Source organism: Acomys russatus, chromosome 25, assembly GCF_903995435.1.
Source record: "Acomys russatus chromosome 25, mAcoRus1.1, whole genome shotgun sequence".
NCBI lineage: Eukaryota > Metazoa > Chordata > Mammalia > Rodentia > Muridae > Acomys > Acomys russatus.
In genome coordinates this window covers 310,695-334,113 of record NC_067161.1, presented here as the reverse complement: position 1 = coordinate 334,113, position 23,419 = coordinate 310,695, and the positions used below count along the sequence as shown (strand labels likewise).

Below are 23,419 nucleotides of genomic sequence, written 5' to 3'. Positions count from 1 at the left end.
ATTCCCAGCAGCCACATGGTGGCTCATGACCAATAATGAGATCTGGTGCCCTCTTCTGGCCTGCAGGTGTACATGCAGGCAGAGCAATGAATGAATAGTTAATAAGTAGTTACCTAGTTTAAAGATCAACGTTAGACAGTGTCTTAAGGCTTTCACTGATGTTAAAAAGACCATGACCATAAGCAACTTGGGAAGGAAGGAGAGGGTTTATTTCAGCTGGTAGTTCCAGTTCACAGTCCATCACTGAGAGATATCAGGGTAGGAGCTAACGCAGAGGCCACTGAGGAGCGCTACTTACTGACCTGTTCCCCATGGCTTGCTCAGCCTGCTTTCTTACTGAACGCTGGACCACCTGCCCAAGGGTGACAGCAGCCACAATGGGCCAGACCCTCCCACACCAACCATTAATTAAGAAAATGTACAACAGGCTGGCTCATAAGCCAATCTAATGGAGGGATTTTTTTTTCAACTGAGAGTCCCTTTTCACAAATGACTACAGCTTGTGTAAAGTTGACAAAAAAATAGCCAGGGCAGACAACAATTTAGGTATTTTTTCTTTAAAGAAATCAAACTTTATAGAAATAAGTTCTGATTTTAATATACCTTTAAATATTTTTTCAAAACACAAATGACTGTTCCCACAGGTTCATATAACTCTAGCTGAAGCTTGTGTTTTCTTTCGTTCAGTGCTAGGACTGAACCCAGGACACATGAGAGACAAGTGCTTTACCTGAGGCACATCCACAGCCCTTAGAGCTGGCCTTAAAAAAAAAAAAAAGTACAGAAGTACAAATACTAAAAGTCCCTTTCAGTTTTCACAAGCTAATACATCCTGAAAACAATACATTTCCCCCCAGAGGCGTCCAGCAAGCTAGATGACATATTAGCTTCTCACCGATGCAGTAAAACATAAGCAGCTCAAATGTTTACAATGTGGTGTCCAATTGATGGCACTGGGACAGCAGTTCCTCCACACACAGCGGAGGTCAGAGAGCCTGGTGGTCACGTCATCTACTGACTGCCTGTGCAGCAGCATGACGCTCTTCAGTCGTGGTGCTTGGCCCCATGTCCTTCCTTAGGTGGTCATCTAGAGAAAATATACAGGTGTTAATACTCACTCTAAAACAAAACAGGCCAATAAGCAAGCACACCTGTTAAATTATAGGGCCTTAATATTTTATGAGGTTTTTTATAACATGTATTGACTTGTGAGGGTGAGGGGTAGCAAGCATGCAGCAACTTAAGGGAATGGGGTCTGTCCTTCAACCATGTGTGTCCCAGGGACTGAACTTGGGATATTAAGCTTGGCAGCAAAGCTGCTGAGCTATCCTGTTGGCTCTACTTTGTGAGTTCTTGTTTCTTAAACATCATTGAAGAAATTGTTAAGTGTTTACTTTTAAGGACTAACTGTAGTAACTCAAGTGTTTCTTCATTTGGGGGGTAGGGTGACAACAGGGTCTGCTTCAGCTTGAGTGCCAATGTCATAGGCTTCCCCCACACGCCCTGCTTGATTTTCTTTCTTTTTTTTTTTTTCCCTCTGAGTGGAGTAGAGTGTGGAGCTCCGTGAGGCACTCTCTCAGATATGAGGAATTAACTCAGGAGGAAACAAGTGTGCAATCAGCATTGTAGAACCACTAAAAACAATAAAACTACTATGACGTCCCACTAGCTGAGCCCTCATGTGGAGCACCAAAAAAGGGGGGTATAGTTTATATTTTCCAAAATTGTAACAACATCCAGCAAATTGTGGAAAGTGTTTTTAAAGCCTGCAAGATGGCTCAGCGGGTAAAGATGCTTGCCACAAAGTTTGATCCCCAGCTTTGATCCCTGAAACTTACACCACAGTCCTCTCACTTCCACATGTGCACTGTGGTCCATGCATCCACAAGTATACATATAAGCATAATAAAAATAACAACTAAATAAAATAAAATCCAAAGATAAGCTGGGCATGGGGAGACACACCTGTAATCCCAGCACCTGGGAGGCTGACGAAGAAATGCCAAACTCAAGGCCACTGTGATCCACACTGAGATCTGCTGTCTCTGCTCCACCAGTGCTGGGTTACAGGCACATACATCCCACACCTCTTCTAGAGGACCCAGTTCAGTTCTCACCATGCACATGGCAGCTCACAACGGCCTATAAGTCTAGTTCCAGGAAATCTGATGTCATCTTCTGGCTTTCTTGGGCACCCAGCACACATGTGGTACACAGACATGCATGCAGGCAAATACCCACATACAAAAATAAATATAAAACTTCATCAAAACATTGAAAAAATAAAAGATGTCTGAGTCAGGTGGGTGGCAGGTACATGCTTATAATTCCAAATCAGACAAACATAGACAAAATTAAATTTAAATTTTTAAATTAAGAAATAAAGAGGCTTTTAAAATTAAATTTTTTTCTGTGGGGTCCGGAGGCTGTCAGGTTGTTGGGTTTGGCAAGTGCCTCCTTGCTGGCCCAAACTGTGCTATTTCTGTACTTTGAAGCACACCTTTTTTTTTTTTTTTTTGGTTTCTTCGAGACAAGGGTTTCTCTGTGTAGCCTTGGCCATTCCTGGACTCACTTTGTAGACCAGGCTGGCCTCGAACTCCAGCGATCCACCTGCCTCTGCCTCCCAAGTGCTGGGATTAAAGGCGTGCGCCACCACGCCTGGCCTGAAGCACACCTTTAATCCCAGCACTCGGAAGATAGAGGCAGGCAGATCACTGTGAGTTCAAGGCCAGCCTGGTCTACAAAGCGAGTCTAGGACAGCCACGGCTACACAGAGAAACCCTGTCTGGGGAAAAAAAAATCTCAACTTTTGTTTTTTGGGTTTCTTTTTGTTGTTGTTGTTGTTGTCCTGGACTCACTTTGTAGACCAGGCTGGCCTTGAACTCACAGTGATCCGCCTGCCTCTGCTGGGATTAAAGGTGTGTGCCACCACACCCGGCAAAAATCTCAGCTTTTATTTAGAACAACAAAGTCTACTCTGCCTCAAAGATCACATCCACGCAGTGCAGGACTACGCGGCAGGCTGCTGGCTGAAGGTGGGCGCCTCTGTGACCGTCTCCAGCAAATTCCACTTCCACTCCAACTAGATGAGCCATGTGCCTTCTGCCGTCAGAGAGCAACCATGTTATGAATGACGACTTACGGCTGAGGCGCTGCACACAGAGGTCACTGTGTGTCAAGAAAAAAATGTGGTTATCAAGAAAATAACTTGCAAGCAGGCATGGGATTAAGGAATCCCAACACTCAGGAGACAGAGCCAGGCGTATCTCTGAGTTCAAGACTATCCTTGTCAACAAAGCTAGTTCCAGGACAGCCAGGGCTACACAGAGAACCCCTGTCTCAAACAAACAAACAAACAAACAAACAAACAAACAAACAAACTTAAACAAAGATAAAAAAGAGAAAATAATTGCACAATCGTGTCTCTGTTCCTTAGCTCTGCAGCCACCCTCATTTGTGAGCGTTCTCTGGAGCTTTCTGCAGAGCAGGTGCTCCACAGCACTGAGCATCTAAGGGCGGTTCTCCCCAGCCTGCCTTCCTTCTCACCCTCCCTCCCTATAGTGGAAGGTGATCAGAACTAGCTCCGACTTCCACCTCAGCAAAACTTCTTCATTGTCAACTTCCTACTGCCATTACCACTAGCATTAAGGAGCTTCTAACACAGTTACAAGCCAGGAAAGTCACTTCTCAAAACATTCTGCTTCTTCATAACCCTGAACTAAGTGCCCTGTGGTTGTTGTGTTAGTGAGTGTTAATGTGTCAAGGGGACACACTCATTCTTAACCGTGCAAGCTAGAAAAGCCTCTCTAGGGGACTAAATAATATTAAGTATACGCACAAATATGCCATGCTGTCTGTGAACCAGCAATTCTGCTTTAGGCACCTCCACAGCAGAGGTACTGGTATGTACAGAGAAAGATAAAACCTTACAGAATCATAAAGCCAACACCTTAGCCTCAGTTCATCAGGGAAAACAGCTGTGACAATCCCATACCACAGAGACCCAGACCTACTGCTCCATAACATACATGTGGATTCTTAAACCACAGAATTAGTCCCGAATGACTAACAGAAGGCCAACAGGAACACCTTCCATGGAAGAGACGGGATCTGAGGAGGTAGGATGGGCAGGGTAGAGAAGGTTAAAGGGAACTGTACATTTCCCTTTCACAGGTTTCTACATGTCAAGGCATGGTTAGTGGGTTACTGTCAGAGCCTTAGTGATTTCTGGCATGAACTTGGGAAGATCCTGTACTCGCACTCTGGCTGTGTCTGAATGGAGGCCTGTGTTGAACCTTGGCGTGTCCTGAGTCGCTATTCTCTCAGTCTTGGCTCTCTAGGAAGTTAGTAAAAATGACTGTCCAACCCAGTCAGCTCAGCATCCCAACAGATAGAAATAGAATCAGTCAAGGCTTAAATAACCTTAGGGCTTACCCTGACTCACAAGTATGTCATTTTCAGAAGCCAAGAGGCAGCAAGTCACTCAAAAGGGGCAGCACTGGTCATGGCAGCTTAGAAAACCTTCACAGAGCAAGTTGCATCCTGGGCATTTCCTAAGAATTTACTTCAAATCCCACATCAGCTGCCTGAACTCTTCCTGTAACCACTCTTCTCCTACATGGGAAATACCCAGCTTCCAAAAGGTTCGAACAACCAAACTCAGAAACTGCTACCAACATGATAAAATTAGCCAAAAGTTCGTTTCACCTTTATTATTTCTATTTTATTTACTTACTTCAGCCTTGTTTTACTTTTGGAAATAGGGCCTCACTATGTAACCCAGGCTGTCCTTAAACTGCAGATCCTCCTGCCTCAGTCTTCACTGCCTGTATTACAAGCCTGAGCCACCACACTTTGCTCTGAAAGCTCATTTTATTTATTTTTTATTAATTTATTCATATTACATCTCGATTGTTAGCCCTTCCCCTGTTTCCTCCCATTTCTCCCCTTCTCCCCTCCCCTATGTCTGTGATTGAGGGAGACTTCCTCCCCCTATATATGCTCTTAGAATATCTAGTCTCTTCTTGGTAACTTGTTATCCTTCCTCTGAGTGCCACCAGGTTTCCCCATCCAGGGGACGTGGTCAGAAAAGGGGCACCAGAGTTCGTGTGAGAGTCAGATCTCACTCTCCACTCAACGGTGGAGAATATCTTGTTCGTCGGCTAGGTCCTGGTAGGGGTTCGAAGCTTACTGCCTATATTCTCCTTGGCTGGTGCCTTAGTTTGAGGAGGACCCCAGGATCCAGATCTGCCTGTCATAAAGTTCTTCTTGTAGGTTTCCAGGACCCTGTGGGTCCTACTATTTCCCCATTCTTCCATGCTACTCTCGCTTAAAGTCTCAATAGGATGTCCTCTCCTCTGACCCACTTTCTTGGTAAGAAAATGCCCTACCACACAACAGGGACATATGCTCAACCATGTTCATAGCTGCTTTATACATAATAGCCAGAACATGGAAACAGCCTAAGTGTCCCTCAGTAGAAGAATGGACTAAGAAACTGTGGTACATTTACACGATGGAATACTACTCAGCTATTAAAAACAAGGAATTCCCGAAATTTGTGGACAAATGGATTGATCTAGAAATGATCATAATGAGTGAGTTCACCCAGAAGCAAAAAGAGACAAACAGTATATACTCACTTATATCAAAACACTAGTCCAAGGGATACACACCATGAAAGCTCATTTTAAAGTGAACATCCTGAGCAGGGCATGGCTGCTCATGCATCGAACCCTGATATCAGGAGCCTGAGGAATGAGAGTGAGAGCCCGTGCCAAAAGCATTCTGAAAAAGAATTTGTTGTCTGTAGGAACTGTCATCTACCACAGAAAGTGTCCTAAAAATGTAAAGGCACACATAGACACGGCTTCTCTGTACAGTAGTAATCTTGCCTTGTATTTTTCAGTATGGGAAAGGTGTGTATGTGGGGGGGGGGACGTCTTGATTTCAAAGAAAACGATACTGTGTGATAAGCCAGGCTGTTCCCCCCAAAAAACCCCCACACAGATCTGAAAATCAGGGTTTCTTCAAGATCTTGGCTTTGAAATGATATCTAAGCACTTTGCCCAGTCAAGATTTTCTTTGCCCAAAGCACTGGTTTTCTGGATGTTAAGTAACACAGGCTAACATTGGACTAGACAAGCTCCAGAGAAGATCAAACTCAATGAAGCCAAAGGAAGAATTTGGAAATTCTTACCCGTTGGCCTTCTGCTTGGCTTCCAGCTGAGATGCTTGTTTGGAGGTTGGAGTGTTGACTCTGTCAGAAGCACGTTCTGAATGCCATCTGGAGGACCACGCAGGAAATGGGTTAGAATTCCATACAACAGAGGACTGTTTCAGGAAGAAGACAAAACCAAAATCAATTCACTTCCCGAAAGTAAGAAAAGCTTAAAAATTCACTTTAAAGGTAAACTCTTGACACGGAAACAGCCACCTAACTCTCTAGATCACAAAAGATATAGGACTGCTATCCAAGTGACAAATGTTCACTCTCAATTTAAAAGTACCAATTAGCAGGGCTGTAGAAATGGCTCAGTGGTTAACAGCACTGGCAGCTCTTCCAGAAGACCCAGGTTCAATTCCCAGCACCACATGGCAGCTTACAGTTCCAGGGGATCTAACACTCTCACACAGACATACATGTAGGCAAACAAACAAACAAAAAACAATGCACATAAAAATAAATAAATCATTAAAAAAGAAGAAATGTGGATTTACAGACAGAAAAAAGTAAAAAAACCAGAAAAGTACCAATTAACTCCAGCAAGAAATTTTAACTTCTCAGAAAACACAGTAACACCATTAAAATCATCTAAACTCAGGAGCACCAGATCATGTCAGAGGCCCGGCGGGCAAATAGAGGAAGGGGAAGCAGGCTATCCAGATGAGACCTGATAGGCTGTGGTCACATGATGGGGGAGGAAGTCCCCTTCTGTCAAAGGTCTAGGGGAGGGTGGGAACAGGAAGATACAAGCGAGGTGGTAACAATCCGGCTATAATCTGAATAAATTATAATAAATAAAAACAAAATAAAATCATCTAAACTAAATGAAATTCCAATCAATGCACCTGAAATTCAGTTTGTCAACTTCAAGCCCTGCCTAAAATCTTCCTAGGACCCAAGACTGGTTATGTCCAAGGTTATGTGGTTTGCCTTCAGATCCTGCTTTGCCAACGCCATCTGCAGACCTTGGGAGATCTTAGTTTCCTAAAGCTCACAATTGTTTCTCTTCCAGTAAGGGTGTAAGCAATCCCTAGGTCACATGTTTGGTATGCTGTGCCCCTAGCACACAGTAAATGGCATATGAATTTTGGTTACAGGAAGAGCTGGGTAGTAACTAATATCTAAAAGGCTGCTTTGTAGTTTCCCGTTACCCATCACTCTACTACTGTCAATTGATGAATGAGAAAACCAGGGTATAGTAATGTGCTAGAGTCTCTCAGGGGGAAACAACATTTACATTCATAACCATCTTTTATATGCTTTTTCTTAAAATATGTTATCCAGAGTCCTGTTAGTTCCTTGACACTGAAGGCTGCTCTACTGACAGCCCAGAAGTGTTCTTCTCCCTTTGCTTCCAATCACCCCCCCTGAAAATACAAGTAAATGCAGTTACTTTTGAGATATCCCTCTCCTGCCCAGCTGGCATCATGGTTCAAAGTATGATACTCCTATCAAAGTAGTCTAAACATGCCTTATACTTAACTGAGCCTCACTTACTTCTACCAACACGACAAGATGGTAAGGGGCAATTACTTGCTTTCCTGGATCACTCATGTGGGAGACTCAGCCTAAGGATATTCTAACACTCCCATAGACAGGGACATCTGTGAAGAGCTGAGGCAGTCTGAAGCACATCCCGTGGCCGCAGTTGAACTTCCAGAAGCCTGAAACCTCATAAGGTATCTGGAGCTACATTCAGGTGAAGCCACTTCCAACAGCCCTCACACAATGAGTTCTGGAGTGAAGTGTGGGACAGGAGCACATGACTACTGTGTGTTACAACAGCTTCTCCAGGCCAAGGGAGAGCAGTGCAGGTTCAGAGTGAGATGCCTTTAGGAAACTCTGTCAAGACTGACTCCATGCCTCTGTCCCTTTCAGCCAGCTTGTTTTAAGACTGCTAAAAGCACTGGGTGGGGCAGTACATGCCTTTAATAGCAGCACTCAGGAGGCAGAGGCAGGTGGATGTCTGTGAGTTCGAGGCCAGCCTGGTCTACAAAGCAAGTCTAGGACAGGCAAGAGTACTCAGATTTAGAAAAATTTTAAGTGTAAGATATCTTCAACTGCTTTAGATAGTACATAAATTGCACATTTAACCTGCAATTTCATGGGCGGCAAAGTTTATTTCCAAATAAAAATTTAAAAGGCCCTGTTTTAAAAAAAATATTATAGCTAGGGGTGTTGCTCAGTGGGCAAGCACTCACCTAGCATGTACAAAGTTTGATTTCCAAGGTGTGCACAACCATCCCCCGTCCTTACACACACATTTCTTGAAGAACTGCAGAAGCTCCCTCACTTTCTGGAAATAAAACTGGTCACCAGTTTCCTTTTTCAATTTACTCATCTTCAGCAATTATCTCAGAAGCTACCAAAGGGCCCAGAAAAATCTAACAGTACTCAGTCCCAACACCTGCCAAATGCAAACTACTGCCTTCTGCTTGAAAGACCCCATACCTAACTGCTCACCCTTAGCTACTGTGATAGTTTGCATAGGAATGGCCATTATACTCGGATGCTTGGTCATTAGGGAGTGGTGCTCCTTGAGGGATTAGGAGGTGTGGTCTTGTTGGAGTAGGTGTGGCCTTGGTGGAAAAAGTCTGTCACTGGGGGTGGACTTTGGGGTTTCAAAAGCCCAAGCCAGTCCCAGTGTCTTCTCTCTTCCTGCTGCCTGTGGTTCCAGATGTACAACTCTCAGCCTGCCTGTGTGCTGCCATGCTTCCCACCATGAAGAAAATGAACTAAACCTCTGAAACTGTGTGCCATCTCCAACGATAAGAGTTATTGTGGTCGTGATGTCGCTTCACAGCAACAGAACATTGACTAAGACTCTTTTCACACATTTCAAAAACTGTCCGAATGTTTTTCCATTACCCACTGCCTTGCTCAAATACAGTGACCACTGTACCCCTGCCCACTAGCTCTGAAGAGCGGTGGCAACTCCCCTTAAAGGATCTTTCTGTGGCAAAATTTCTTGGAGAACGTGCTCTGCTCGTGTACATCATGAGGGAATGTGGCTCACTGGCCTTTCGTGAACATCTCATAGAATACGCATTCCCAAATCTCTCTGTGGGAGCACTACACAACAGTGGGCTGCCACATCCCCAGTGTCTACAGCAGTGTCCACATCGTAGCAGGTGTCAGATAGGTTTTGGCAAAATAGTAAACTGCTAGAAACACGTCATTGATACAGAAATAGATAATCCACAACACGAGAACACAAAGGGGAAGGTGTGGTTCTGCACAGGAAGGAAAGGACACAGAGAGACAGCCTCCAATAGACACCTTCACAGGTGCAATTGAAGCAGACACGACTGTGTATATACAGCGCTACTGTAACAGTCCACTGGTGCGCCCTGCATTTAGTTGAATCATTTTATTTATTTGAAACGTAGCATAATAGCCATTATACACCTTTATAATGTTTAAGATTGCTCTTAAAACCTCCCATAGTCATGGCATATCATCACAAACACAAAATATAAAGAAAACATGAAACTATGGAACTAAGAAATATTTTTTCTCCTTCTCCAAGTCTCCTTGATTTTTTTATAGAGATAATCAGTTTTCTTGGCAACTGAAATTCAATGCAGTGAGCACAAACTGTTCATAGCCACGAACCTATGGATGGCTTTCTCCCTCCCAACTCCTGTGGGAACATCCAAACAGGGCCAAGAAGATGAAAGGTGAAGCCACAGAAGTTCAAGAGAGGTCTCAGGCTTCCAGGAGAGGAAACAGCTCATGCAAAGGCAAAGAACCTCGAAGCTACAACTCAAATTGTGTGCCACTGAGGTGGGAGAGCCACTGAGCTGGGAGAGCCACTGAGCTGGGAGAGCCACTGAGCCAGAAGCAACACTGAGGACTGCGACTTGCTCATGTATGCCATGGACACTTGTTAAATGTTTTAAACAATGCAGCAGCTGCCTTAAAAAGACAGAGGGCAGGATAAAACGAGTGTGAAAAAAAAGACTGACTGGAGAAAAGCTAGTCAGGTGGCTCCTAAACAATGTAAAGAGCATGGCGTAGGGCAGTAAGAATGGACAGGTAACCTGAGGCAGAACAGGCAACACTGGTGAAGGACTGGCAGAGAGAAACCTGCCTTTAAACAGCCTATGGACTCCGCCTTTAAAACCTCAGTAGTTAAAAGAAAAGCCTATGAGGAAGGCATAAGCAGGCAAAAAGAACACGCTTGTATTTTGGACACACTGCGTTTGAGATGCCAGCAGACACATGGGCCCCAACTCAGGAAAGTGGTCTGAGCACATTTGCCCCATACACACCTCCCTAGAGATTTCAGAGTATGGCGGGTGGTGTGTGGAAAAAATAAAAATGAAAGTAGAAGACAGAACCTATAGAGTACCCATGACTTAAAGGAGTTAATGAAGTAAGCAAGACGGCCACTGGGGAACTCTTACGACAGTGAAGAACCACAAGCAACACAAGACAGGAAGCAGTGTGGATAAACAAGTCATGCTTACAACATGCTGCAAAAATTCAGACAGACACATACTTGCTACTAGGGACAGGACAGCACAGAGGGAGAGTTAGTTAAATGGCATATACATATATAAAACAGTTTAAAATAAAGCAAACATAATTATACCCTAAAAACAAATGAAAAAAATTCAACAAACTTTTAGAAAGGAAGCCTTAGTCTTCAAAAGTTTTCAGCTAGGAAAAGTTGCTTAAGCTGTGCACTCAAGCACTAGGTACAAGCTAATTAATTCATTTGCCAGTTAAGGACTCTATGGAAAAACGTAAGAGGCATTAAACACAGGGAAAGAACTAAGAAATGATCAGTTTAAATGAAGAGAAGGAGCACGTAAAATGCAGACAGCCGAGGAGAGGGGATGCTTACCATGAGGCTGAGGCCAGATGCAACAGGTCTGGCAGCAAAGAGTATAAAGCAGTAGTGGGATGAGAGGAGGCTACCTGGAGGCTTTTTTTTTTCATTTTAGGGAAGAGATCTGAGTTTATTCCTACAGTGTAGTGAAGAAAGTGATGAGAAGAGTTAAAACAAACAAACAAACAAACAAAAAACCAAACTAAAACAAAACAAAAAACAAAAACAAAACTCAAAGACCAGGAGGAGGAGAAGAAGAAAAAAGGAAACAGGTGGTCATAGTGCAACCTTTAACTCCAGCACTTGGAGGCAGAGGTAGGTGGATCACTGTGAGTTTGAGGCCAGCCTGTCTACAAAATGAGTCCAGGACAGCCAAGGCCACACAGAGGAAAAAGATCAAGAAGACAAGAGTCATCCTTAGAAAGAAGTGGGGGTGGAGGGGGGGGAGGGGAGCTGGAGAACTGGCTTAGCGGCTAAGAGCGCTGGCTATTCTGGGAGACCAGCTTCAATACCCACACTTTCATGGTGGCCTACGACTACCTGTAATTCCAGCTCCAAGGCCTCTGAGGGAATCTGTCATGTATGCAGAACAGACATGCATGCAGACAAAACACCCATACACAGAAACAAAATATTTTCAGTTTCAAAAACCTATGCGGTGGTGGCATTCATCTTTAATTGCAGCACGTTAGAGGTAGAGACAAGTGGGTCTCTCTGAGGTCAAGGCCAGCCTACAGGGCTACACAGAGAAACCCTGTCTTGAAAAACTGTTTTAAAAAGAAAGAAGAAGAAGGGTGGGCCAGGGGGACTGCTCAGGGTATCGGGGCACAGGTACTGTTCAGTGTAGAGGGTACCAAGTACCACCACTGAAAGAAACAAATTGGGGGAAGACCCTTATAGGAAGGAAAAAAGGGAAGGAGGGAGGGAGGGAGAAAGAGAAGAAGGGAGGGAAGGAAGAAGGGAAAAGGAGGGAGGGAGGAAAGCAGGGTGGTTAGCTAAGTGTTCAGTCCTCTGAAGTCATATCAAGTTCAGATACAGCAAAGACCTCAGGTGATTTATTCGCGGTTACACTTCTTGGACCTCATGCAGTGGTAACATGTAGTAAACCTGAATAAGTTCCTGTTGGATTAAAATGAACCACAGCCAGCACTATGTAATTAGGATCTGGATACAACATCTGCAACTTCTTTTTAGAAATTTCTTACATTGAGTTATCCTTTGATTCTTCAAAGGCATTTAGTTCACGGATGAGAAACTGTCTGTCCAGTGGAACCACAGGTTGACCAGATTCTGCCGGGACAAAATTCAGGAAAACACTGAATGGTCTATTAATCTAAAAGGCAAATTCAATTTTGTTAATAACAATACCTCCCAGGAACACACGTTTCTCAGATTTTGGAGAATGCTGACAGCACATACCAAGACAGCTCCAACTGCATGATGTAAACATGTACCCATGCAACTAAACGTTGACCTTAATTACAGCCTAACACATACCTGCTCTCTAATACCCCAATTTGTGACTGGCAATATGGTTTCTGCATCTAAAAGTACAATGTTGGACTTGAGTATGTTTTCTGAGTTGCTTATATATTAAATACATGATAATACTAAACAACTCATTTAAAAAATATAACCATTTATGGCTGGTGAGATGGCTCAGAGGTTAAGTAAGAGCACTGGCTGCTATTCCTGAGGTCCCGAGTTCAATTCCCAGCAACCACATGACGGCTCCTGAACACTTGTAAGGGGATCTGATGCCCTCTTCTAACATGCAGACAAAGCACTCATACATTGGGGGAAAAAAAGTTATTTTAGCTGTGCCACGGTGGCACACGCCTTTAATCCCAGCACTTGGGAGGCAGAGGGAGGTGGATCTCTATGAGTTTGTGGCCAGCCTGGCCTACAGAGTGAGTTTCAGGACAGCTAAGGCTATACAGAGAAACCCTGTATTGGGGGGAAAAATCCCAGGGATATTAATTCTAAAATTAAAATTGATTATTGTATTTTTAGATTGAGTCTCACTCTAGCCCAGACTAACCTGGAATTCACTATGTGGCCTTCAACTTGCAGTGATTCTGCCTTTGCTTCCTGAGTGCTGAGGGTATACATGTGAGCTACCACCTCCCGAGTGAGAAGGTGAAATGCTAGAGCCACCTGAAAGCAGTGGCAGTTATTACCTGAAGGGAAGTATTAGCCTCCCAGACAATATGGCAATTCCATCTTTAGCTATTTATCTACAAAAATAAAATGATGTTCACAAGAAACTTTCATGTAAATGTTTTTGAGGATTTGATTCATTGCTACCAAGAACTATAAACAACCAAAATGTCTCTGAGAGCAGATAAAATGGCACAGCCACATCATTTCTCTATTCATAGGACAAAGTCAACATGACTTAACATCTAGTGCTGTTTGTTTGGTTTGGTTTTTTGAGACAGGGTTTCTCTGTGTAGCCTTGGCTGTCCTGGACTCACTTTGTAGACCATGCTGGCCTTGAACTCAGAGATCTGCCTGCCTCTGCCTCCCAGAGTGCTGGAATTACATGTGTGCGCCACCAACACCTGGCCCTCCAGGGCATTTTACTAGGTGAAGTGAGACAGCATCAAAAGACATCGACTATAGGCTTTCATTTATATGGCAATCTGCAAAAGGCAAATCTGATGAACAGAATCAGTCGTGTTTGCCACCACTCCCACCCCCACCCCCGCCTGCCAGTGCTGGGAATTAGGCTCTAGCCTCACAGTTTGGCAAATATTCTACCACTGAGCTACAGCTATAGCTCTATAGCTCTTTTCTATTTTTTATTTTGAAGCAGTGTCCTCCTGCCTTAGCCCCTTGACTTTCTGGTGTTATAGGCATGAGCAACCGTATCAATCTAAACACCAAAATATTTTATATGAAACTGAGCACTGTCACTATTTCATCCTAGGGAAGCCCAATTCCAAGATACCTAGCTGATGGTATTTTCAAATATCCCTCCTCCCTCTTTGGAGTGTTGATGGTATTATATTGCTAGCTATAACAAATGGAGGGAAACAGTGATACTATCTTTAGAGATCCTTCAACATGTCAGAATTATTATCCTTTATGAGCATGCATGCTTAATATCACACGGAGAACCAGCAGGGGAAGGCCCTAGCTCCTACCCTCCCCGACACGATAAAGCTCACCAGAACTTGTTCATGCTATGACAAGGGCCCATGGGATGCTAAGTGTTCAGTCACCTGTATGACATAGTAATGAAATTATATATTCAGGCTGAATGCTTTCTAAGAATTAGAAAAAGGGGTAAAGCAGATCTTTTCTCCAGTGATGAATAGCCACTTACCTGCTACGAGGACAGAGGCTGTATACTTATACTTGTTGAATTCCAAATACTCCCTAATTAATTCATTAATTAGAAGGTTTTCATGAGATAACGATGGTCGGGGTTCACGATCATCATCCAGGGCATTGAAGACTTCAGCACGGACCCTTGCTTTTAAATGTCCTAACACACCCTTTTTTTCCAAGGTGTCCTTTAAAACTGTTAAATATAAAGTATAAATGCTCCTGTTACGCTCTATATGTTGATATTTCAGGTATGTGCTAAAACAATAATATTTAAAGGGAGAATGACACAAATATAGTTCTTGCTTTAAAGAGACAAGCTAAACAATGACATCAATATTATAAGCTTTATTTGTAAAACTTAAATTCCCCATATTACAATGATCTACTCTCAATATATTTGTGCAAACTCAAATTTATCCATGCTATATCTTTAGTTTGATGGGAAAAAGGATGAACAGAATTACAGGTGGCTCGTACCCCAATCTCCCATGGGGGATTCAGCCACTACTAATAGCCTTTAGTCCAGAAAGATGAGTATGGAAGACAACCACCCTCCACAAAACAGAGAGTATGTCACTATTGTTATAATGCAGATTTTTTTCTTTGAGACAGGGTCTTAGGATGTAGCTCCAGCTGTCCTAGAACTTACTATGTATACCAGGTTGGCCTCAAACTCAAGAGATCCACCTGCCTCTCCCTCCCAAGTGCTACCCAGCTAAATGGTAGCACATTTCTGTAATCCCAGTAGTTGGGAAGCTGGGAAGTCTGATCAGCTTTGCCTCATGCCTAGGCTGTAGGCCATGCCAACTTTAAGCTTCTTATGTAGGCTGAGTGTGACCCTGAACTTCTGGTCTTCCTGCCTCTATCTCACAAGTAGGCTGGGCTGGGTTTATAGGTATATACTATCTTTTGGGGGGGGGGTGTTGAGACAGGGTTTCTCTGTGTAGCCTTGGCCGTCCTGGAGTTGCTTTGTAGACCAGGCTGGCTTTGAACTCACAGTGATCCGCCTGCCTCTGCCTCCCGAGTGCTGGGATTAAAGGCATGCGGATACTATCATCCCCAATGTCTATGTTCCAGAGTTTGAATTCAGGGCCTCACATATAATATGTAAGCTATATCTTTAGCCAACAGTAGTATTTTGACATTTCAGGCTAGTTAGAACTGTAATAGGAGGGATCTGAGAGATGGCTTAGTTTAAAAAAAGAAAAAAAGGAAGGAAGGAAGGAAGGAAGGAAGAAAGAAAGAAAGAAAGAAAGAAAGAAAGAAAGAAAGAAGAAAAAGAAAATGCATATTGAACGTCACTTTGCTTCCTGGAAGCCACATGGGCAGCTCACAACTCCAAGGGGAACTGATGCCCTCTTCTGGCCTCCTCAGGTAACTGCACTCTTGTACACACATACATACACATGCGCGCACACACACACACATACTCACACAGAGACAGGACAGACACACAAAAATAAATCTTAAAAAAAAAAAGAAACGTAATGAGATTTTAATAAGGGACTATAGCATTACTAACTTAAGGAGTCAGGAGTATGTGTGCCAAATGTGACCTTATGTCTTGAAAAGGTACACTGTGACAAACACCAGAGGTTGAGATAACTGCTTTAAAGTATAAGGACTTAGTATAGATGAGGGACTTGGGCTGAAGTGTCACCATCCTTTAACAGTAATCTGGAACCTTCCTTTTTCAAATCATCTTTTGTGGCTAAATGACAATTCTAGACAAGCAACATAAAGCCTAGAATACAGTAAGAGCTCACTACATGTTACAAGTTTATAATATAGTGCCTTACACTGTTGATGAAAAACTGTAGTTTAACAGTGCACTTTGCTCTGACAATGGCAAAAGCATCCATATGCCACAAATTAAAATCCATAAGGCAGTATATCTATTTATGTATGTACAGCAGTGTCTAAGCTCTAGTAAATAACAGCAATCCTTGGCCATGTGATTAAATATATACACTCTTAGACTTTTCATCTTTCTTCTTCTTGATTTTTAAAGCATTCCTTCAACGTTTTTGCGGTTGTAACAGGTCCATAAAAGGAAAGCTTTATCATACTCAGGATCATAACAGAACCCCTGTTCGCTAGCTCCATCTTTGGAAGTTGAGGGCGAGATTCTTTTCTACTGGCAAGCATCCTGTCCCAGCTACCCTGAAGCACACAGAGTACAATCTCACACTTAGCAGAAAATGAAAAGTGCTGAAGCTAGAGCTGGGGGGTGTAGCGCGTCCTTCCTGACTTGGTGGCAGGCTCCTAATCCATGCCTCAGTTGCCGTCTCTGAGGTAATGAACGCTCCCTCTCAGAGGAAGATCTAGGTGAGATGGAAGAGGGCTTTAAATAAGTAAAAGGTCGATAAAATATAAGATTAGGAACCAAGTTTTTATTACGTTTCTCTTGGACACAAAACATATGAAGAAACCAAGAATACAGAAAAGCATATGTAAAGAGGCCCCTAAATCTACAGGACTACCCCTAATTTTCAGGGTTGTCACTTTCTGGACTCTATCATTTTACCATAAAAACCTCTTCAGGAATCTGTCTTAACCTGACTTACTTTCCACAAAATTATCTTAAAATCCTATGAAAAGTTTAAACAATACACTCCACCCCCAAGAAGAGCTCCATTGATTTATGTGAAGTTAGGCGTGCCTTTTTTTTGGAATGGTCACCAGCAGTGTCTCCAATACACGCTCAAGTCAGTGGTTGTTACTACATCTCAGTCTCCAAGCTACTCTACTTGGTCCTCTCCAAATTTCCACTACCATTGGCTTCGTCTCTGAATTCTTTCAAACTCTGAACTGGTTTTATTTATTGGAAAGCTGAATGGCATGGTGATTAAACCTGGTGCAAGTGCACCTTATGGGGTTTCCACATTTCTGGTTAAATTATCAGGGGTGAAATATCCCACCTCTCAGCACCTCAATTTCCTAATGTATGAAATGGACATAGGGTTGTTACATGAAATCAAGTAGTTTTTGGATGAATTACGAAATGACTGACAGATAGAATCACACACTGAACCTTCACTACAATTATGACTCAAACATTAACTATTCAGAGTTAGCAATATACACGTGTTTGTTGACGGCTACTCTTTGATTTTGTAGTACTGGGGATGGAACCCAGGGCCTCTTGCATGTGCCCTGCACATAACCACTTTGGAAAAAAAAACTTGCGAAAAATCTGAAAAATGCCGCCAAGACGGACAACTCTTGTCTCAGTTTTCTCCCAAAAGACAAAGAGGACCTATCCATAGGTTGTTGTCCGGACGAGCGACTCGCGCAAATCGTTGAGGAGAGTGTCGGTCATCAATCGTGGCTGTGGTCTTGTCATGATCATCCCTGAACACCCTGACGTTCTGAGGTGATGGCAGATTCCAGTCCCTTCCTCCAGCTCCGACTGGTCCTAACACAGCGCATGCGCACAGGCCGCTCTCTACCCCCCTCCCCCCGGGCCTGCCCCCTCTCTCCCAGAACGACCCCGTAAAAGGCCGAGGTGGTGTCCCGCGCTCTCTCCTTCCGTCCCATCCCTATCATAGACGGAAAGCCGGACGCTTTCCACAGGCGAGCGTCCCCTCAACGCACTCACCAGCTTTCAGCTCGGTAACAGTCGCCATTTTTCAACGCCCGCTGGTGTTACGCCTCCGCCGTGTGTACGCGCTGCTCTGCGTCTCCAACCAATAGGAGCGCTGTTCTCTCCAGGCGCACCCTTGACCGAGTCTGTGTCTGCGCTCGGATGATTGGCTAGCCACCAAGAGAGTTCACCAATCAGCGAGCGCGTGAGGCGGGCGATGATGCGGGAAAGAGGGCGGAGCCAGAGCCGAATCAGTTGCGGATGGTGGGCTGTGGGCGCTGCTGCAGCCCTGGCCATAGATAGGTTCAGGTGCAGACTTTACCTCAGCTTGGCAAGGACTTGTGGAAGAACCTGAGTGCGCAGCCCGAGTCCCAGACTAAATCCAGCGTCAAACCTGGAAGACTTATTAGAACAGACTGATTTTACCCATCCTTGGGTCTTTCTAAGGCGAGGACCAACTCTAGGTTTTTCTGTCAGCTTCCAGGATGCTTGTGGATGGAGGCTGCTAGTCTGAGAAATACCACCTTAAGAGTCACTCTAACGTGAACACTAGATAGCTTTTACGCGCCTCGGGTCAAAGATGCCCGTTTTACAGAGGAGGAAACTTGAGTTTTCAAGAGTGTGAACAAGCCTTCGTTAAGATCACCTGCAAATGATAGCGGTGATACCTAAACCCAGGCCGAGTCCCTTCAAAGCCTGCCCTCTATCTACACTAGCGTACATCTGGGGTCCCCGAGTTATTTGTGGAAATAGCTGATAAAGGCAGCATTACAAGAAAAAAAAAAACAACAAAAAAACAAAACAAAACAAAACAAAAAAAAAACCATGGGGAAAAAACAAAACAAAACAAAACAAAACAAAAAAAAAAAACAAAACATGGGAATAGTATATTCAAAACGGTGTGAGGCAGTATGACTGCAGTTGGCTCTCCAGGGAGGCCAAGCACTGTTAAAAATAAGAAACAATCAACATAGATTCTAAAACTGGGCCCTTAAAATTCTGGATAGCCCAATAGTGCATGCCAGTGAGCATATTTTCAAGGAAGTGAAATGTAAGAAATAGGAAGTAAGACTTTTGAAAAAAGCCCAGTGTGGTGGCGCACACCTGTAATCTCAGCATTCGGAGGCAGAGGCAGGAGGATCTCTGTGAGTTCGAGGCTAGCCTGGTCTACAAAGTGAGTCCAGGAATGCCAAGATAACACAGAGAAATCCTGTCTCGAAAAACAAACAAACAAAGAAACAAAGAAACAAAGAAACAAAAAAAGACTTTAAAAAAGAACTTGTTTTTTGGCCTCATCGTGTAGTCCAGTCTGTCTGGGCATTCACTCTGTAGCCCAGGCTGGCATTGAACTAACAACAGTCTTCTGCCTCAGAGTGCTGAGATTTTACCACTGAATGCCACCACACTGGTACAGCTTGGCTTTGTTTTTAAATGTTCCTCAGGAAGACACATGTATGTCTTCCAAAGGTTGGCTTTATTTTTTAAGTTTTTCTAAAGTACACAGGGTGACTTGGAATAAGCCCTTCTTTCTATAGCCTCCCAAGCGCTGCGATGAGCATTACCATGCGTGGATCCTGGAATACTTCTTTCTTAAGTATCCACATAGAGGAACGGCTCAGTGAGTAAAGTGCTTGCTACATAAGGCAGAAGGCCTGATTTATCCCCAGCACCCCTGTAAAAGTTGCACTTGGGAGGCAGAGACAAAGGGGCCCTGGGACAAGGTGCCTCGCTAGAATAGGCAAATCAACAAGCTCTGAGTTCAAGTGAGGAACTTTGCCTCAATCTATAAGGTAGAAAGCAGTTGAGGAAACATCAAAACTCTAGAGGAATCTCATCTCATTCCAAACTAGTCTAACTTTTTTTTTTAGCCATGTTGGGTAGATCTGTAACCTTAGAAAGGTCTCATTCAGTCCAACTTTCCTGTTTTTGTGAAACCACAGTTCCTGAATTTCTGGTCAGCAGCTCAGGAAATTAGGATTAAATTTTACAGGCGAGAACAGCACTACTGAATATGCTGATGAGGCACAGTGGCAAAGCAGAACGAGACTGACCCATTGTAATCACTGTGCATTAATTGACATCTGTCACTATGCCCTCCAAAAACAGACACACTGCAGTCATCTAAAATTTTCCCAAAAAGCATGATGTTGCTGGCTCTGGTAGCATGTCTGTAGTACCAGTTACTCTGTATGCTGACAGGAGGATTGCTTGAACCAGGAGCTCAGACTCTCCCAGGGCAATCATAGTGTTGCTGCTTCCTGTGGGCATGACATGATTATCACCATCATCAAGCAGAGCATTATGGTGATTCATGGAGGACTGTAGCCATGGCAACAAAATAAACAGTTATACCTATTCCAGCTACAGCAAATCGCCCACACTTTTGTGAGGAATCCTAGTAAACTCATTTACTCATGGAGCTAGGCTCAAGAAAAATCTTTCTTTGGCCTGTCTTCTTCACTATTTGGAATAAATAGACATTTCTTTTACATCTTAGGAAAGTCACACAACAATAGTATACAAGATCCTAGTTGTTTAAATAGTAAAAAATTAGCTGGGCATGGTGGTGCACGCCTGTATCTCAGCAATTGGGGAGGCAGTGGCAGGTGGATCTCTGTGAGTTCAAGGCCAGCTTGGTCTACAAAACAAGTCCAGAACAGCCAGGGCTACACAGAGAAACCCTGTCTCAAAAAAAAAAAAAAAAAAAAAAAAAGAATTAAAAATAAAACATGCATTCCCATCGAACACTGTTGGTGAGGATGTGGAAGGCAGGCAATGCCAATGCTAATTGATAGGTAAGCAAATTGGTATCACCAATTGGTATCAGAGGTTGTTTGATCTTGTCAAACAAATTTTCTCACCCTTTAACTTACTTGCTATTTCCCAATGTATATTAACAGCTAATTTAAAAAGATATTGCACAGAATCAGATTCAAATAAAAGCAATTGATGGGCCCGGTGAGATGGCACCGTGTGTAACGGTGCTTGCCATCAAGCCTGACAACCTGAGTTTGGACCCTGGATCCAACCCATATGGCAGGAAGAGAGAACTGCTGGTCCTTCTACCTCCACATGCACTCTGTGACATGGGCACATGCGTCCCTCTAGGAATAAATGTCAATGAAGAAAGACTGGCAATCTTTCAAAGACATTGTGTGTGTGGCATGGTAGGGTTGCTTTGGAACCACAGCTCTGCAAATGTGTATTAAGTCACTTGTGTTTCGGATACTATAATCCCAATCCTAGGAGGTTATCCAAGACCACTGAAAACATATCCACGCAAAAGCCTGTGTGCAATGATGGCATATTTAGTAACAACTTGGAAACAGCCCAATGGCTTACAATTGCTGAATAGATACATAGCCATGGTGTGTTCCATGGGGTATTGATGATGAAAAGCAGCTGAGATTTTGAGACATGTCACATGTCTGACTCTCAAGCACATATGTACAGTGAAAAAAACTAGGTTCAAACAGCTGCCTTCTGTGTGATATTTGAGGGAAGGCATGCCACAGAAGCCATCAGCAATCGCTGGCTGTTCAGAATACTCTAGGGAATTCTGGGCGATTGATAAGACTGTTCTGTGTCTTTAGTATAATTAAACCATCAACTTTGTTTACCAAAATCACTTGAGCTTGAGACTTAAAAGAGTGAGCTTTACCTCAATCCACTTGAGTTTTTTTTTTTTAAATACTGAACGTTAAAGTTGTGATACATACCTATACTCCTAGTGCTCGAGAATTGGAGGTGGGAGGATCATGAGTTTTAGGCCGTCCTGGCTGCATAGAGAGAGCCTGTCTCAAGAAGCAAAACAAAAATAGCAGATACATTAACATCATCAGATCAGGGACTGGGTTAGCGAACTTCTGTAAACCACATCGGAAGCATCTTCTTCACAGAAGAAGGATCTCGAAACACTTGTTATCGCCACCAAAATGCAAGCACAGGGATTGTGAAAGGTGCCACAGGTTTTTTTTTTTTTTGAGGCGAGGTTTTTTCTGGACTCTTTCTGTAGAGCAGGGTGGCCTCGAACTCACAGCAATATGCCTGCCTTTGTCTCTGTGAGTGCTGGGATTAAAGATATGCACCACCTCTCACCTCTCCTGGGTGGTGCCACAGGTTTAAAACAGGAGATAAAGTATGTATTTGCCTGAATATACATGGGCTTCTTCTGAAAAAAAAAAATGCATAGGAAAACATAAACAGAAATTGCTCCAGAGGAAGAGGACTGAGTGACTAAGAGTCAGTTGTCAGGATAGAGTTACTTGGCTCATTGACACATGGGGTGGGCATGGGGTTTCTTATATCTCAGGATATCAGGCCAGTCTGAAACTTACTATGTAGCTGAGGAAGACCTTGAACTTCTGACTCTGCCTCCATTCCCTGAGTTGATTTACATTTTTAAAAATTTGTATTTATATGTATACACATGGTGTGTGTGTGCGTGTGTGTGTGTGTGTGTGTGTGTGTGTGTGTGTGTATGTGTATGCCAGTGGTTCTCAACATTCCTAATGCTGAAATCCCTTAATACAGTTCCTCATATTGTAGTGACCCCCAACCATAAAATTATTTTTGTTGTTACCTCATAACTGCAATTTTGATGCTGTTACGAATTATAATGTAAATATTTGCTATGCGACCAAAGGGTTGCAACCCACAGTTTGAGAACCGTTGTTATGCCATGGTGAACATGTGGAGATCAGAGGACATCTTTGTGAAGTCAGTTGTCTCCTTTCACCTTTACATAAGTTCCGGGGATCGAACTCAGATCTTCAGGATTGTGTGCCTTTACCTTCTGAGCCATGACTGGCATTTTTAACAAGCATCTGCACTGCTGTAATGGAGAGCTAGGAAGCGGTGCCACGAGACAATGTTTCTTCTGATTACCAGGGTGTCTCGTGCTCCCTGTCCTTGAGCACATGTTTATAGGAGCCATCTCATCTATGTGCACACTCATTTCTGGCAATGGGAGTGTTAGCTCATCCCTTGATCAGCGAGTGGTGGGAGCAGTGGATGATCCATGTCTGCGATGGACACATCCAAGGCATCCTCTGCTCTATACAGTCCCCAGGGGGCTCCAATGAGACCAGTCTTACCTGCCCAAACGGCATCACAGCTTCCATTAAGTTTGCCAACTTCCTCATTCTCCCTCCATAGTCCCACATAGATGCTAGTTTCCTGAAACTCGTATCCAAACAAACAAGTTACATGAAAATTCTAGGGTCAGATTCCGTTCTTTAGGTTACACTAAGCTAGAACAATTGCATTAGTATACAGTGTCCCTCTCCATCCATGTGGAAGAATCCTTACAGACAACGGTATCCAAGGAAACTAAAGTATCTTATATAAAATGGCACAGCATTTATGTAAAACCTACTCACAACTTCAGATACTTTTCAGGGGTACCCAACTTTGTGGGAGCAGAGGTACATAC

General features: G+C 43.5%; 1 protein-coding gene across 1 annotated transcript; it reads right to left on the bottom strand.

Annotated features, from left to right (window-relative positions):
• Positions 1 to 794: 794 nt before the first annotated feature.
• Cep20 (centrosomal protein 20) lies at positions 795 to 18,085 on the bottom strand. The gene is made up of 5 exons (XM_051167778.1): positions 18,001 to 18,085; positions 14,395 to 14,592; positions 12,269 to 12,353; positions 6,200 to 6,333; positions 795 to 1,087 (listed from the first exon to the last, which is right to left on the bottom strand). Exons 1-5 carry the CDS (start codon positions 18,026 to 18,028, stop codon positions 1,008 to 1,010), a joined length of 525 nt encoding a protein of 174 aa, XP_051023735.1. The 5' UTR covers positions 18,029 to 18,085; the 3' UTR covers positions 795 to 1,007.
• Positions 18,086 to 23,419: the final 5,334 nt, after the last annotated feature.

Bases quoted from the DNA above. Each gene is read 5' to 3' on its own strand.
- Cep20 (XM_051167778.1), bottom strand. From the start codon at position 18,028: ATGGCGACTGTTACCGAGCTGAAAGCTG. The intron at 14,593-18,000 runs GTGAGTGCGTTG...TATATTTAACAG, and splicing joins TGTTACCGAGCTGAAAGCTG to TTTTAAAGGACACCTTGGAA. The intron at 6,334-12,268 runs GTAAGAAATTTC...TTCCTGAAACAG, and splicing joins GAATCAAAGGATAACTCAAT to TCCTCTGTTGTATGGAATTC.